Consider the following 17,752-nt stretch of genomic DNA (forward strand, 5'->3'; position numbering starts at 1 on the left):
TTAACCAATGTTAAGAAATGGAACCTTATTGTCTGTGTTATCAAAGAAAGAACAGAACACAATAGACAGGAGACAAGAGAACAGGGAGAAGGGAAGAGGAGAAGACATATAATGTCATAGGAGGACATCTGATCCTTCTTTATGAAATTATAGCTTGAGGAGCTCACCACCTCTGCATTATGCATGTCCAGTTTCCTAGTGGAACATTCTAGAACATCTGATAGGTTCATTATTCTAGAGCACCTCATTGGTCTAATACTCCGGAATGTCCAGCTGATACAATACTTCAGATTGTCTTCTCCATTTCCAATACTTGCACAGAATTTACTAACATCTACTGAATTTCCAACCTGTGTGCTCTATAAATCCTGTCCCAGTCTTTCAATCTCATCGATCAGGAAGTCAATGTCAGACCTGGTTACAGCCGGATTAGAGACAACCATTCTGAAGAAGTTGACCTTATCGCCTTGAGGCTGATAACCCACCATTGTTGTCCCACACTCCATCATCATTGCCTTGATCTTGGGGGCAACCTAAATAGAAGTCACAGGACAGAAGCTTAAGGTAACCTGGCTAAATAAAGTGCGTGGTCAAATATGTAGCATATACACATTTGTAGAGCAACTTATGTAGACTGAGAAGGAGTGAGTCTGAGTATCGTCTCACCCTATGAAGCCGTTGTCTTTTCTCCTCTCCATCTGGCAGGAGCCGCAGGTTTGGAGGAATGTACCAGAAACACACATTGGTGTGCTGGGGCTAAGAAACAGACAGAAGGGCAGCATTAAAAAGTTATGAAAGAAACCTTGAGTCTGAATAGTACTAGAGTATGTGATGGACCCTGGTAAACTCTGTTGTGATTGTTTTCACTCACCTCCCCTTGAAACACCATCGCATATCCTTCTCGGTTCTTTATCTTGTGGTAGAGATACTCAGACAGCTCCAGACATCTGTCAATGTGCTTCTCAAAGCCTATAGTGCCCTGTTAAAGACGACAGATCCATAACATCACAGCTAATATTCTACACAGACATCTATGTGTTGGATTGACATTAATTCTATACATGACAATACAGTAAATATATATCCGCCATCTATCCATCCAACCGTACATCCATCCATCCATCTTGCTATCCACCCACCCATTCTTCCATCCATTCATCCTTCATCCATCCACCCATTTATCCATCATCCATCCATCCATCCACCCATTTATCCATCATCCATCCATCCATCCACCCATTTATCCATCATCCATCATCCAGCAATTTATCCATCATCCATGCATCCACCCATTTATCCATCATTCATCCATGCATCCACCCATATATCCATCATTCATCCATGCATCCACCCATCATCCATCCATCCACCCATTTATCCATCATCCATCCATCCACCCATTTATCCATCATTCATCCATGCATCCACCCATCCATCATCCATCCATCCACCCATTTATCCATCATTCATCCATGCATCCACCCATCATCCATCCATCCATTTATCCATCATCCATTCCAACGGTTAATCCATTAATCCTCCCATCCCTCCGTCATTAATTCCAACCATTCATCCATCTTCCACCCCTTTATCCAATATACACTGTTCGTCATCCATTCAACTGTTCATCCATCCAACCAACTATTTATCCATCCATTAACCCATTCATCCATCCATCATTCATCCAACCATTCATTTATCTATCCATCCATCCAACTGTTCATCATTCACCCATTATCCATAATCCATATATGCACCATCATACATCCATCCATCCGATTTGTTTTTCACCAGTCCACCATCCATCCATCCAACCGTTCATCCACCCATCCACCCACCTGTTTATCCATCCACCCATCTCTCCGTCCACCCATTTATCCATCATCCATCCCATCGATTCATTCACTCATCTATTCATCCATCCACTCATCCATCCATCATTAATTCCAACCGTTCATCCATCCATATCACTCCATCCAATATACATACAACTGTTCATCATCCAACTATTTATCATCCATCCAACTGTTCATCCACCCATCATTCATCCAATCATTCTTCCATCTATGCATTAATTAATTAATTAATCATCCATCCATCCATCCATCCATGTTCAACCATCCATACAATTTTTTTTTAATCAGTCCATTAAAAACATGATTTTTGTGTTCTGCATTTGATTCATTCATGAGGAACACATTATCAAACGCTGAGGTTCTGATCTCATAAATGTGCACACACATACCTTTGACTTCCACATGAGCCAGAATTTGAAGATGTCTACATGACGGCCACACTGTATGGCTTTGTCCCCTGTGTCATAGGTAACATCATACTGCTTATCCGGCTGAAAAAGATAACCAGCACACATGGAGTTGCAGCCCTGTAGAAGACCCTGAAAACACACACACACACACACACATGAACACTCACGAACACAGTGAGACAACAGGAATCCATCTATCCATTAATTAATTAATTAATTCATCATCCATCCATCCATCCATCCATGTTCAACCATCCATACAATTTTTTTTAATCAGTCCATTAAAAACATGATTTTTGTGTTCTGCATTTGATTCATTCATGAGTAACACATTATCAAACGCTGAGGTTCTGATCTCATAAATGTGCACACACATACCTTTGACTTCCACATGAGCCAGAATTTGAAGATGTCTACATGACGGCCACACTGTATGGCTTTGTCCCCTGTGTCATAGGTAACATCATACTGCTTATCCGGCTGAAAAAGATAACCAGCACACATGGAGTTGCAGCCCTGTAGAAGACCCTGAAAACACACACACACACACACACATGAACACTCACGAACACAGTGAGACAACAGGAACACTGAGTGGAGATGAACATAATAACATGTCAAACTCAGATAGCAGCTATTTATCTCTCTTTTGCTTCTTTGTCTCTCTGCCTCTTGTCCTCACTCAGCTTTCTTTGTATTCTATCACTGAATTTTACTGAAAGTTCCATTACGCTTCAGACTCATTTACTCTGATGCCCCCATTTCTCGCTTTCTCTCTTACCTTCTCTCGGACCAGAATGGCAGAGCACTGCAGCGGAACGCCCATCATCTTGTGTGGGTTCCATGTGACAGAGTTTGCTCTGCAGAAACAACACTGATCAGAAACCGCTATTTCATCGAACTTCTTTCACTTTGAGAAAAATCTTTATATTTTAGTTTTATGTCTTTGACATTATTATAAAAGTGTACTTTTTAAAAGCGTCTTAAGTGGGTTAAAAAGCAGTCGTGCAAGTGTACTCTAAGTATTTTATTTCATTAATATTATATGCATGTACTATTTTTAAAATATACTTTTAAGAGTTAAAGTATACTACATGTGCACATTCAATACCATTAAGAGCACTTCTTTTTTTAATTTTTTAATTTATTTTTTAATGTCTCTGCTCTTTTAAGACCAACCCTTTGCCCCTGGAGCGTAATGTATCATACCTCTCAATGCCATTCAGTTTGTGTCTGTGTTTTCTAGACATCAGCAAACCTCCACCCCACGCTCCCTTCAAAAACACATTCAACAGATCAGTTCCAAAAGAACTTATTCACAGCCTTTCACCATAATATGTCTGCTAAAGTGAATAATGAAATAATCCCAAACGTACATCCACATGAAGCCACATGTTGTATTTCTCACAGATGTCAGCGATCTCATTGATTGGATCAAAGGCTCCATACACTGTAGATCCAGCTGTAGCATTCACAAACACTGGCACAAACCCCTGGACAGCAGAGACACAACAAAACCATTTCACCAGATAACATGCACAATGGAAATCAGAGTTGCTCAAAACTAAATATTTCAAACTAAACTCACAATATGCTTCTGAAACAAATATGGGCTTAAAGGAACCCCATATATTTAAATGAACCCCATGTCATGCTCAGCATCTAAATGGTCCAGTACTGAGATACTATGTTCTGATGTCTTTTAGATAAATCATTCATGTTTAATCAACTGCACTGTTTATTTAATAGTGATAATAAAGGAATGTTACAGGTTTAGCTTTAGAAGTCCAATGTGCTTACAATCAAAGTCTGCAGTGCAAGGAATTAAAGGGTATGTGCAGTTTGTATTTTGCTCGAGCACTATTAATTAATCCTTATAAAACAGTGTGTTATCTGAGCTGTTGTAAAAAAAAAAGTTGTGAAACAATAGACAAAAACAGACGAACATATGAATATGCATTATTGACTTCATTGTTGCTTATTGTGAGAATAGTACTGTGTTTAAAATATTTTACATGGTTGTGACATAAGATTATAACTTTATACAAGGATGGTAAGCAATTTAATCTCAATAGTCTCATATATGTTGAAGTCTTTTGGTTAGAGTTGAAGAGTTTATTCTTGTGCACCAGAGACTCACCTTCTGTTTGGCATCAATGACTTTGGCCTCCAGATCAGCCGGAATCACTCTACCTCTAACAAAGACACGCAAATGACTCTCGTTGATGAGACAGTCCACAAACACACAGCACAGACACCGAGAGTTTCCACTTACCTCTCATCTGTCCTCAGCAGGATCAAATTCTCTGTGCCGAAACCTAGCACTGCACTGGCCTTCTTTATAGAGTAGTGACTCTGGGAACAATATTGTAACAGACTTGTAAGCGTATGATGGTTTGTGCATTTAATTACATTCAAGTCTTCAAAACGGGGTCACATCACACCAGGTTAGACATCAACGATGATCTGTCATGGAACCAAGATCGTTCGATGTCACTGATACCCAGCGCAACACATCTTAATGCAAGCAAATGAGATGTCAGAACTGCAGCATAAGGAAAAGGTTTACAGTGAATCATGGGTCAAATTTTGGTATTTTAGTCTAGCGTAGCTAGCGTACGGTTTCAGAAGACTTACAATATAATGCAAAGGACTACTTCATGGTGCTTGTTTTGTCAGTTTTGGAGTTCACTGCATTCTTATAAAAAAAGAGACACTAGGATATTCTGCAAAACATTTTCTTATGAGTTTCAGGAAGAATGAAATCCATACGGCTCAGTACATGATGAAGGCAAGAGAAGAAAGAGAGTGAAGAAAGAAAATGACTTACATGTTCAGAGGTGAACAGCACTAGTCTGGGAGCCGCTGCCATGCCTTTGATTTTAACCTCAGGGTAGTGTTTGTACCGTGCCACCATCACGCTGTACATGTTTGAGATCGCTCCTCCTGCAAGAACACACATTTCACTTGCACAAATGTCTAAGGCCTTTAGGCAAACTTTTTTTATTTATTTTGTTCAATATACGGTTCCAATAAAAAAGAAAAATATTTTTCAGACTATTATTTCACATGTCAGGCTTTCAGTGTTAATATTGTGTGTTAATTATCACATAACAGTTGTAGATGAACAGCTGAACAGAACATAATGAACAGTTCTAGATTATTCTGTGGCTGGATTGCATTGGGTCAAATTAATATTTGTGCCTTGTCTGCAAAAATATGTATTAACATGGCAGCAAGGTGAAGACAGCCACAGGACATCATTTTTTGTTTGTTTGTGAATCGGTGCACCGATGAAAACACCAGCCACTGGTGTGAAATATTAAGCATTACCCCTTAATCTAGAATTCTTCATTATTCTGCTGTTCACATGTTCACACCTGGTGAGAAAATGCCATCGCCCTCTCCATTTGGCCAGCCAATGATCTCTCGCATTTTCTTCAGGGTGAGCTGTTCCATCAGTACAAACACGGGTGCAATCTCATATGTGAACCTGTAAACACACACACACACACACACACACACACACACACACACACACACACACACACCTCGTTACTACTTGTCCCACATTAATGAGTGTCCTGACAGCAGGAGGTAATTCACTAACTAACTATCTGTATTCATGTCAGTCTGTTCCATCCATCACTGAATCATTGTGATGGGACGAACCCCACTGGAGGCATCTTCAACCTATTAGCGCCAGTCAATAATCATCCACGGTGATTAGTAATGATGAGCAGCTCATTAGTACACGCAACTGTCAAGTGCTCATGCAGTTCTGTCTAATCTATATACACAGTACTGACATATAATTTAGAGACAGCATGAACATGTGCAAACATGAGAAGGTGAAATCATATACCGGGGCTAGTTGTCACACGAGTTTACATGTTTTATTTATTACATTTTTTCCTGGACAATAATGGTGAAAATGTTCAACATCTTTTCAGGCAGGATTTTAAGAACAGACAAATATTTACTGAAACAAAAAGTGTGACTATCCCTGCTATATGCTTCCTTACATGCAAACTTCTGTTTATGCTCACTCTAAAGTAATTCATGAGGAGAACAAGAGTTCATGATCAGATTCGATGTCATTTTTCTAAAAGTGTTCATTTGCCGCTTTTATGACACACCATCAGTTCTACCATAAAACTGTCTGTTGGCCATTATAGGCGCTAAACAGCAGTGCCACACAATACAGCCCCCTGAAATCCAAAGGTTCGGTCATTTGGGAATGAGGGAAGTAAATCTGAGGATGTGGAGTAAATCTTTTATTGATCAAAGGAGAATTTGGGCGTGGACTGTGAAAGCCATCATAAAATCTCTGACCCTCAGAGGTCAATCAGGACCAGGGGACTCACTGCTGTTGTCCTTATATAAATGAAGAAGATCCCAACGGACCCGTAAAAATACTTTCAACTTCCTTTAAGTTTTATAATCTGACATCAGAGTCTTTAGACCAGACCATGCAGCCATATAGTTTTTAAAGGACTGGCACGGTTAGTTTTAGCATGCCTTATAACTTTAAGCTTAAAGGGATAGTTCACCCAAAAATGAAAATGTGATGTTTATCTGCTTACCTGCTTATCCAAGATGTAGGTGACTTTTCTTCAGTAGAACACAAATGAAGATTTTTAACTCAAACCGTTGCAGTCTGTCAGTCATATAATGCAAGTGGATGGGAATCACGGCTTTGAGAGTCAAAAAAACATACACAGACAAAACCAAATTAAACAATGCGGCTCGTGACGACACACTGATGTGAAAAGACACGAAGTGATCGGTCTGTGCAAGAAACTGAAGAGCCGTCCTCGAGAGCCGGCGCCTGACACGTCTCGTTACTACTTGTCCCACATTAATGAGTGTCCTGACAGCAGGAGGTAATTCACTAACTAACTATCTGTATTCATGTCAGTCTGTTCCATCCATCACTGAATCATTGTGATGGGACGAACCCCACTGGAGGCATCTTCAACCTATTAGCGCCAGTCAATAATCATCCACGGTGATTAGTAATGATGAGCAGCTCATTAGTACACGCAACTGTCAAGTGCTCATGCAGTTCTGTCTAATCTATATACACAGTACTGACATATAATTTAGAGACAGCATGAACATGTGCAAACATGAGAAGGTGAAATCATATACCGGGGCTAGTTGTCACACGAGTTTACATGTTTTATTTATTACATTTTTTCCTGGACAATAATGGTGAAAATGTTCAACATCTTTTCAGGCAGGATTTTAAGAACAGACAAATATTTACTGAAACAAAAAGTGTGACTATCCCTGCTATATGCTTCCTTACATGCAAACTTCTGTTTATGCTCACTCTAAAGTAATTCATGAGGAGAACAAGAGTTCATGATCAGATTCGATGTCATTTTTCTAAAAGTGTTCATTTGCCGCTTTTATGACACACCATCAGTTCTACCATAAAACTGTCTGTTGGCCATTATAGGCGCTAAACAGCAGTGCCACACAATACAGCCCCCTGAAATCCAAAGGTTCGGTCATTTGGGAATGAGGGAAGTAAATCTGAGGATGTGGAGTAAATCTTTTATTGATCAAAGGAGAATTTGGGCGTGGACTGTGAAAGCCATCATAAAATCTCTGACCCTCAGAGGTCAATCAGGACCAGGGGACTCACTGCTGTTGTCCTTATATAAATGAAAGAGATCCCAGTAGACCCATAAAAATACTTAGAGGGCAGAATTAAGCTTTCTTTTAGTTTTATAATCTGACATCAGAGTCATTAGACCAGACCATGCAGCCATATAGTTTTTTAAAGGACTGGCATGGTTAGTTTGAGTTTTCCTTTCATAATTAACAATACTTTAATGCCTACTGTATCATATGTGACACACGCATTTCTAAGGCCTCTATCAAGATCAAAACTTTGCAGGAAAACATTGCCTTTTATCGTCTGATTGATAGTTTATATATTTGAGCAAGTAAAAGGCCTTTTAGTATAATCGTGAAAATGTAAATAAAGTAAACATAAGAACAACTTTTATATTAGTAATATTTCAAGATAAAAAATTACTGGACTGAAGCAACTTGCGATTACTTAAAAAAATTTTTTTTTTTGAAAAATATTGTATCATATACATCCATTTTTTTGAAGAAAATGTATTTGTTTAAATTGTATTATATGTTTTGCCCCCAAATAAAACAACAAAGCTTTAATCATAAAACTAAGCAATCTTACCAAGACATATTATTGGGAGATATAAAGTGACAACTGATATTTGTATGCATTTTTTTTGCAAGTAATCTGTTATACTCTTATAAAATGAATTGCTTTATATTTCAAGCTATCAGAATTTCATCTTACTTTTTGGTCAAATGAATATCGGCATCTGCACCAAATTGCATATACTTGCTCAGTTTGGGCCTCTGAATAAAACGGAGATATTTTTTCCTCCTCAAATATGAGCTTCATATTCTCCTATATCATGCATGAACCATGAAAGACTGACGTATCAAATATGATACTCAACCTAAAACACATATGCAAACTTTTTTTTTTTTACTTTCCAAAGGTTCAAAACTATTTAAAATAAAAAAATTTATGAAAGAAAACATTATTCTGTCTATAAAAGCTTATTAGTGATGCTTACTAAGACAAGCATCACTATTACTACCACTCATCAAACATTACATACCATCATTTGTGTGTATCCCCCCCTTAATATGGATTAAGTAAACTAATCCATCACCATACAATAAAATAAAGAACTCACTTGGACTTATCTAGAGCCATGTCTAGATATCAGGGCATTATATAGACTTTGGGATGGGCTTTTTGACTGTAAGCAATCACAACAACCTACAGTAGCACCTGCATAGCAACACACTTAAACGCACAGAACAGCGTAGCAATGCAGTGGCAACCATCCACAATGCCCTAGCACTGTGGTTAAGAATTATGCACAAGTAAGCATATTTTCTTTCAAAAATCGTGGTTTATTTTACTCTTATAATACCACTGTTATGTTTGCCATTTTTGAATGCTTAATGTCAAATATTACTCACAGATACCAGTCTACCTTTAGGATGAACAGACAAACGGGTGGATGGACAGAGGAATGAATGGAAGGAGAGATGGGGGTGGAGGTGTGGTTCGAGTCTCAGCTGGCACTGCGTCTCAGTGTGTAGCTGTAAATTAGTCTTGATCAATGAGCTGTTACTCCTCATTCTGGCCATGTCCATCCCGCAGGCTGTTACATATCACTGGAGCTTTCCTGATGAGAGCTAATGTGTGTTATTCTGAGCAGATAAACACAAGTAAACACCAGTCATGCACTCTAAAAAATGCTGGGTTAAATATAACCCTGCGCTGGGTTAAAAAGGGACAAACCCAGCTATTGGGTTGTTTTGACCCAGCATTTTTTAAAGTGTAAAGATGGCTTAATGGTTAAATAGTCATTGCTACCTAAAAATGGTAACATCTAAAATAGCTGGTTTTATTTAAGTCAAAAATATTATTTAACATCATTGAACCAACCAATTTATGATAGCAGATGTAAAGCTAAAATGATCTGACAAAGTCTGAACTGAGGCTATACAGTACATTAAGCAGTTTGGGCTAAATTAATAGTATAGACGTTTAATACTTAAAGGGGTCATAGGATGCCCATTTTCCACAAGTTGATATGATTCTTTAGGGTCTTAATGAAAAGTCTGTAACATAGTTTGGTTAAAATTTCTCAATGGTAGTGTAAAACAACACCTTTTTTTTTACCCTGTCAAAAACAGTTCTTTTCAGATCAAGCCGTTTTTGTAGCATTTTCCTTTAAATGTTAATGAGCTCTGCTGACCCCGCCCCTCTCTTCCGAGCTGCTCTCAGAGAGACTGTTTACTTTACCCGCATTCATGGTGAAACTTGCTAATTAGCACATTATTAGGAAAGGCGATTTGCAAAGATTCATTACAAAACATTATACTCACTTCTGTAGATGAGGCTGGATCGTGAATGATTCGCGCGAACATAGACGCATTTATGTAGATCGGGGGCGCATTCCCTTCAGAAGCAATGTAATCCACTGCGAGTTCAGCGGCTCAGATGTCGGGAGTAAATGACGACTGCTATGTTCATTAAAACATTATACTCACTTCTGTAGATGAGGCTGGATCGTGAATGATTCGCGCGAACATAGACGCATTTATGTAGATCGGAGGCGCATTCCCTTCAGAAACAAATAATCCACTGCGAGTTCAGCGGCTCAGATGTCGGGAGTAAATGACGACTGATATGTTCATTATTACATCCAACAACAGAACACCTCAATCGCTTAGGAGTCATTCTTGTCTACATCTGCTCCGGCGGTGAAACAATGGCGGACTGATGACAGCTCACTCAGGGCGGAGCTAAGGTAATGGTGCGTTCAAGTCATGTCGGATAGATCGTATTTACGAGTTGAACGCACATGAACGCCACCACAAAGTCGTTATTACGAGTGGGAAACTCGAAATTTTCTTTAAGCCCCGAGTTTGTGAGTTGGGGGCGTGTCAATGAGAAACATGGCGGAATCGATGGATGCAACGTCTGTAGTTGACGGTAAATTTTTGTTGGTCATGTTCTTGTTACGCAGCTAGTTAATGAAATCCAAGTAAAAAAATATGCTATAATTTTTGCACCTATAGGTGAAAAATCTTTTGATTTGCCATGTTGCATTTAGCTAACAGCTTTTTTAAATCTCTGTATTTTAGCATTTGTTGATGCTGAAAATTCATTATACTGGGATCCTGGTCTAAAAAATATATAAAAAACGCACCTGATGCAAATTCTTTGCTCTTCATTTTCTATAAGCAGAGTTAACAGACCCTGTTTTAATTTCTTGTAATTTATTAAAAGAAGGTACACTGCCATCTGTGCCGACTAAACTGACTTGAACGCACCTAACATCGTAATTACGACTTGTCAACTCGTAAGTACGAACGTCCCAGGAGGACTTGAACGCAGCATAAGACACCAGTCCAGTCTGTGCTGAAACGCTACTGTCAATCAAACTATCGTGGGAGGGGCCTGTTTTTGTGATGTCACACAGACAGGCATCTGAGATCGGCTCGATTTGAGAAAGGGGTAAAGATTTAACCAGATTTAAAAAAAACACTGGGTGGATTTTTATCATTATAGGGTGGTTGTGTACACACACTGCCAACACACATTTCAGTTCAAACAACTTGTAAAAGTGCATGTAGCATCCTATGACCCCTTTAACATAGTGCTAGGGCAGTGTTTCTTAACCCTGGTCCTGGGCACCCCCCAACACTGCACATTTTGTGTGTCTCCCTAATCAAGTACACCTGATTCAACTCATGAGCTCATTAGAAGAAACTCCAGGACCTGAAATGGGTGTGTCAGATAAGAGAGACATACAAAATGTGCAGTGTTGAGGGGCACCCAGGACCAGGGTTGAGAAACACTGTGCTAGGGGTTTATAACAAGTTTGAGGAACATTCTTACAGTACTGAATTGCTGAATTGTCTTGCTTAAAATGAATTTACTCGCTCAAACCAACAAATGACAACTGAATGAAGGAAGGTTGAACTCACATGTTAGTGTTGGCAGTAGAGGTCAGCCACTCGCCAGCTAAACCAATGATGTCTAGACCTGAAGACAGCTGGTTAAAAAACCTTGGGTGACCTGCAGAGAAAGGAGGAAAGAAAATGAGACACACACACACACACCACTGTATATGTATGTGTTTAAACATTAATTGATATGGACAGGAAGACCAGTATGGGTCACCTGTGCGGACGCCGTATTTGAGCGTGTCCCTGCAGTCCACCAGGATCTGCTCCAGACTCTCCGGCTGATCACACAGCTCTAAGTTGAAGCCCTCCATTCCCTCCAGCAGCTGGTGCGGATGATGGAAGTCCAGCACTTTTGTGGATCTGTCGAAGGTCTTGCGCACATAGTTCGTGAGGATGTCCACCACCTCCAACAGGAACTGCATCGTATACTCCTCACCATTTTTAGCAGGAAGCAGATCTGTGACCAGTTTTGTTACACCGTCTTATCAGTCAATCAAATTGCTGTTTGTTATGACAGTTTCCCTCATTCATATAAAAATATGTAATTTACACATGCTGGTGAAATGTTTGGAATAATTCGGATTTTTCTTGTTTTTATGTTTTTGAAAGAAGTCTCTTCTGCTCACTTAGGTTGCATTTATTTGATCAAAATACAGTAAAAACTATAATTACATGAAATATTATTACAATTTAAAATAACAGGTTTCCATTTCCAAATGCATTCCCACGATGGCAAAGATGATACATTACGGTTGGTGGTAAGTTTATTTTTATTTTTTTTATAAATAATAAAGATTTAACCAGATTTTAAAAAAACACTGGGTGGATCTTTATCATTATAGGGTGGTTGTGTTCACACACTGCCAACACACATTTCAGTTCAAACAACTTGTAAAAGTGCATGTAGCATCCTATGACCCCTTTAACATAGTGCTAGGGCAGTGTTTCTTAACCCTGGTCCTGGGCACCCCCCAACACTGCACATTTTGTGTGTCTCCCTAATCAAGTACACCTGATTCAACTCATGAGCTCATTAGAAGAAACTCCAGGACCTGAAATGGGTGTGTCAGATAAGAGAGACATACAAAATGTGCAGTGTTGAGGGGCACCCAGGACCAGGGTTGAGAAACACTGTGCTAGGGGTTTATAACAAGTTTGAGGAACATTCTTACAGTACTTCATAAAGAGTGTAAAGAATTGCTGAATTGTCTTGCTTAAAATGAATTTACTCGCTCAAACCAACAAATGACAACTGAATGAAGGAAGGTTGAACTCACATGTTAGTGTTGGCAGTAGAGGTCAGCCACTCGCCAGCTAAACCAATGATGTCTAGACCTGAAGACAGCTGGTTAAAAAACCTTGGGTGACCTGCAGAGAAAGGAGGAAAGAAAATGAGACACACACACACACACCACTGTATATGTATGTGTTTAAACATTAATTGATATGGACAGGAAGACCAGTATGGGTCACCTGTGCGGACGCCGTATTTGAGCGTGTCCCTGCAGTCCACCAGGATCTGCTCCAGACTCTCCGGCTGATCACACAGCTCTAAGTTGAAGCCCTCCATTCCCTCCAGCAGCTGGTGCGGATGATGGAAGTCCAGCACTTTTGTGGATCTGTCGAAGGTCTTGCGCACATAGTTCGTGAGGATGTCCACCACCTCCAACAGGAACTGCATCGTATACTCCTCACCATTTTTAGCAGGAAGCAGATCTGTGACCAGTTTTGTTACACCGTCTTATCAGTCAATCAAATTGCTGTTTGTTATGACAGTTTCCCTCATTCATATAAAAATATGTAATTTACACATGCTGGTGAAATGTTTGGAATAATTCGGATTTTTCTTGTTTTTATGTTTTTGAAAGAAGTCTCTTCTGCTCACTTAGGTTGCATTTATTTGATCAAAATACAGTAAAAACTATAATTACATGAAATATTATTACAATTTAAAATAACAGGTTTCCATTTCCAAATGCATTCCCACGATGGCAAAGATGATACATTACGGTTGGTGGTAAGTTTATTTTTATTTTTTTTATAAATAAATTAATACTTTAAAATTAGCAAGGATGCATTAAATTGACCAAAAGGGACAGTAAATAGATAATGTTACAAAATATTTCTATTACGGATAAATGCTGTTCATTTGAACTTTCTATATAAAAATTATTTTAAAAACATGTAAAAAAAAAAAAAAAAAAAAAAATTTGTTCCCACAAAAATATTAAGCAGCACAATTGTTTTCAACAATGATAATCAGAAATGTTTCTTGAGCATCAATTATCATATTAGTCTCAGTCTCATATTAGTCATATCAGCATATGATTTCTGAAGATCATGTGACACTGAAGACTGGAGTAATGATGCTGAAAATTCAGCTTTGATCACAGAAATAAATTACATTTTAATAATATTACAATAGAAAAAAGTTATTTTACATTGTTATAATATTTCACTATATTTTGTTTTTACGGCATTTTTGATCAAATAAATATAGCCCTGTGAGCATAAGAGACTTCCTTCAAAAACATTTTAAAAATCTTAATAATTCGAACAGTATATATATATATTTTTTTTTTAATTATGAGTGGAAAGCAGAATATTTAAATTAAAATAATGTTACGTAATTGTTATAAACGTAAATCATTCACATAAATGTAAATCATGTTGACAATTTTTTTTTTTTTTACTTTTGGTTTGACAAACAATTTACATGCACATTATGAATAGACATACAGACAAAATCTGCTTTACTGTTCAAAACCTTGGAATTCTATTTTTTTTTACCTTTTTTATTCATTCTAAAACAATTAAATTCATATTAGAATAAATACGTAGCCTATATTAAATAAAGAAGAATCCCATTGCAAATTATATCATACATTATGCAATTTATTAATATTAACCATTTTGCATTAACCACACTCTGGTTAAAATGCTGGGTTAAGTACAACCCAGTGCTGGGTAAAATAGGGACAAACCCAGCAATTGGGTTGCATTTAACCCAGCATTTTTTAGAGTGCAGAAACGTTACTTTGAAATAGTTATATTGAAAGGCAAAGAGAGAGAGAGAGAGATTATACTGTAAAACAGCAGCTTTTGTCACTCACCTCTTGCATATAGATTGGAGAAGTCTGTCTCTGTGCGTCTGAAGCGAGGGTCTCGCTCGTTGTCCCGTGTTAAAATGCTCTTGGGCTGCTGATCGTTACAAAACCTGAAAATTCGGCTCTTGTCGTCAACATTATTGTTCTTCTGCAAAAATCCTATATTATTACACAGAGAAGAAAACTGAAATGAGCGGCTTCCATTTCCAAACATCGCAGCAAATAATGTAACACAGATGAAATGTGTTGAAACTTCTCTCCGGAGCAGCGAGGGTGTTCTGACTGCTCGACATACACTGTGTGTGTTTGTGGCACAGGTTATCTGGGGGGAGGTTGCCACTCATGACATCAGTGAAGCAGTGATTTAGATGGACTGGAAAATCCCAATGAACCCTCACCACCACCATCACCAGCACCACCACAGAGACCCAGACCTGACGCCGCGGTTTATAAATGCTAGATTCATGTCACATAAATCATAATAATAATAAATACATTAAAATAGTTTTACTTTAATTGTGTATCCACATGCTTTCATTTAAAAAAAACAACAATAGCCTAACAAAAGATCTACCTGAGTGCAGAATTAAATTCTCATCACACTGCATTTACTACAATAAAGTCAGTTTAGCAAGACACATAAAAAACAACAACAACTCTACATCGAGACAGCAGCCGGCGCTTTGCATCCGCATATGAACACCACTGCAGATTATTTCATTTAGTCTTCCTCACTGTCCTCATCCTCGTCTTCCTCAGCTGATATGGGATCATTCGAGCGGTGCTCAGACCACGGCAGCCACAATTCAAGCCAAATGAACCTATTGTAAATGACACGATATTTAGCTTTAATCGTTTTTCAGATTAGATTCTTTTTCTTTTACTCGGCAAAACAAATTGTCATTTTATAAGTAGCCTACTCTTATTTATTTTCAAAAATGTATATTATATTCTCATTCGTCTGTACCTAATGAAACACAACCATAAACCCATTTAGCGCGACTAATTCATGAAAGACCATTTCTTCTGAATGCACCTCTTATCAGCAAGCACTATGTGTTATCGCAGCAAAGCAGAGGCTTGACGGATTGTGGTTTAATAGATCTCCACTGAGCATCAATTCTCTTGGGACACATATAGATTCATCTTCTCACCTCTTCACTCGATTGTAAATATAAGCCGGGCAAAACAATCGTGGAGCTATTCTTTATCTTTAATAACCGCACCTTTTTCGAAGGGATTTTCTTTCCAAATGAACATTTAGCAAACTCTGCAATATCCAGGATGTTTTTAGTCAGGTTGTTTACTGCAGTGCATCTTCAGTCTTTCGGATTCAGAGTCAAATACTCGCCCCTTTAAATTTTCAGTCTTCTCCTCCATTCATGGGAATATATTGGAGGTGATTGCTATGGTGCTGTTGACTGTCAATTAGGTGATCAGCAGAAAACACCAAAAGGGGGAGCTATGAGACACGTCTGCTCATCAAAAGCAATTAATACAGACATAGGCTATTAGGGCCTCTGCACCAGAGCGCCAGGTGGTATTTCCCAACAGCTGGCACTGCATTTTACTGAACTGTTTATAGAGGAGTCAGGTTTATTTTGTATTTTTTTAACTTACCGCAGATCTTCATTCCAAGTTTCCTGGTGCATCCATGAGCGACTCCACTCCAGTCATAGCCTACGGGGAGAAAACGGCCAAACCTCTAAGTAATCTGGCAAATAAAATGCATGGCACAAAATTCAATTGAAGCCCTCTTTCCACATGTACCCAAGCGGTAAATGCGCCATCCTTTCTGCTACTAACATGAAATCAATGTGGCAGCCGAACAGAATTCAGCATTAACACAGGCCACATCAGGACGAGAGGTTGATCCTCAGCTGCGCTATTACGCGTTCAGCAGCGTTTAGCAGCAGCTCATTATCTCTGTCGCTCCAGAGCTCAGCCTCCCGTCCCATGCGTCTCCAAATGGCTTCTCCTCTATGCATTCAATCGTTTTCTATTTCATCTGCGATTTTGGCGTGATGACAATTGCCATGCTTGGTGGGGCACGAAAACAAAATTATTATTATTTGTAAAAATCGGATGCAATTTTTATATTTGTAAATGTAATCGTCACAAATGGCTAAAACGATATGCGACGAATTTATTGACATCTTGTTTCGAAAAGTCTGCATATCGGACACTTCAAGAGTAGAATAATGGAACGGAATAAATAGCCATGATTTTACGCTTTGGACAATTCTAAAAAAAGCACTATAAAAAAGAACTACGAGAAATGAAGTATTCAAATCTACAACTGCTCATCTAAAGAATGAAGACAGAGCTCAGGGTGAATGTGAGCGAATATACCCCGCAGCTGCAGACATACGCGAACTCATAATATGCCGTGACTCATTTTTGAAGAGCATGTTTCTGCTCCGGTCATAAGGAAATTAATAAACAGCGATGTGTGCTTCCATTAGTGCCGATTTAGAGTGCCTACAATTACAGCTACAATTCATCTAATTACACACTTCTACAGACAGACTCCGTTTTTTCCCTTTTAGTCCAAACGACAAATATATAGCTTATTTAATACAATACTGAAGCTAGAAAATTGTCCTGGAATATAATAATAATAATAATAATAATAATAATAATAATGATGATGATAATAATGGGCTAATTTTAAATTATAAAAAATATATAATCAAATTTAATGATACATTTTAAACAATAGTGTGTTGCATATTACCTGTGAGTGCACTCTAAAAAATGCTGGGTTAAATGCAACCCAGTGCTGGGTAAAATAGGGACAAACCCAGCAATTGGGTTGTTTTGACCCAGC

The 17,752-nt window shown here is 38.4% G+C and overlaps 1 protein-coding gene across 2 annotated transcripts in view; it reads right to left on the minus strand.

Moving 5' to 3' along the window:
* Nucleotides 1-191: 191 nt before the first annotated feature.
* The window catches only part of gad1a (glutamate decarboxylase 1a), a 20,594-nt gene continuing 3,033 nt past the window's right edge, over nucleotides 192-17,752 (minus strand). Inside the window, exons 3-17 of one of the 2 annotated variants that reach the window (XM_016276301.1) lie at nucleotides 16,543-16,602; nucleotides 14,929-15,081; nucleotides 13,289-13,531; nucleotides 13,093-13,183; nucleotides 5,647-5,759; nucleotides 5,097-5,212; nucleotides 4,542-4,621; nucleotides 4,407-4,461; nucleotides 3,643-3,759; nucleotides 3,476-3,540; nucleotides 3,048-3,126; nucleotides 2,645-2,794; nucleotides 872-979; nucleotides 667-756; nucleotides 192-533 (exon numbers count right to left, since the gene is read on the minus strand). In XM_016276301.1, coding sequence (XP_016131787.1) covers nucleotides 360-533; nucleotides 667-756; nucleotides 872-979; nucleotides 2,645-2,794; nucleotides 3,048-3,126; nucleotides 3,476-3,540; nucleotides 3,643-3,759; nucleotides 4,407-4,461; nucleotides 4,542-4,621; nucleotides 5,097-5,212; nucleotides 5,647-5,759; nucleotides 13,093-13,183; nucleotides 13,289-13,531; nucleotides 14,929-15,081; nucleotides 16,543-16,602 — 1,694 coding nt within the window. In that variant the 3' untranslated portion in view covers nucleotides 192-359. Of the gene's footprint in view, nucleotides 534-666; nucleotides 757-871; nucleotides 980-2,644; nucleotides 2,795-3,047; nucleotides 3,127-3,475; nucleotides 3,541-3,642; nucleotides 3,760-4,406; nucleotides 4,462-4,541; nucleotides 4,622-5,096; nucleotides 5,213-5,646; nucleotides 5,760-11,833; nucleotides 11,925-12,029; nucleotides 12,269-13,092; nucleotides 13,184-13,288; nucleotides 13,532-14,928; nucleotides 15,082-16,542; nucleotides 16,603-17,752 lie in introns of those variants that run through there. The other variant, XM_016276300.1, reaches the window with a different exon arrangement.

This window comes from Sinocyclocheilus grahami, unplaced genomic scaffold, assembly GCF_001515645.1.
Source record: "Sinocyclocheilus grahami isolate Dianchi unplaced genomic scaffold, SAMN03320097.WGS_v1.1 scaffold100.1, whole genome shotgun sequence".
In the NCBI taxonomy this organism is placed as follows: Eukaryota; Metazoa; Chordata; class Actinopteri; order Cypriniformes; family Cyprinidae; genus Sinocyclocheilus; species Sinocyclocheilus grahami.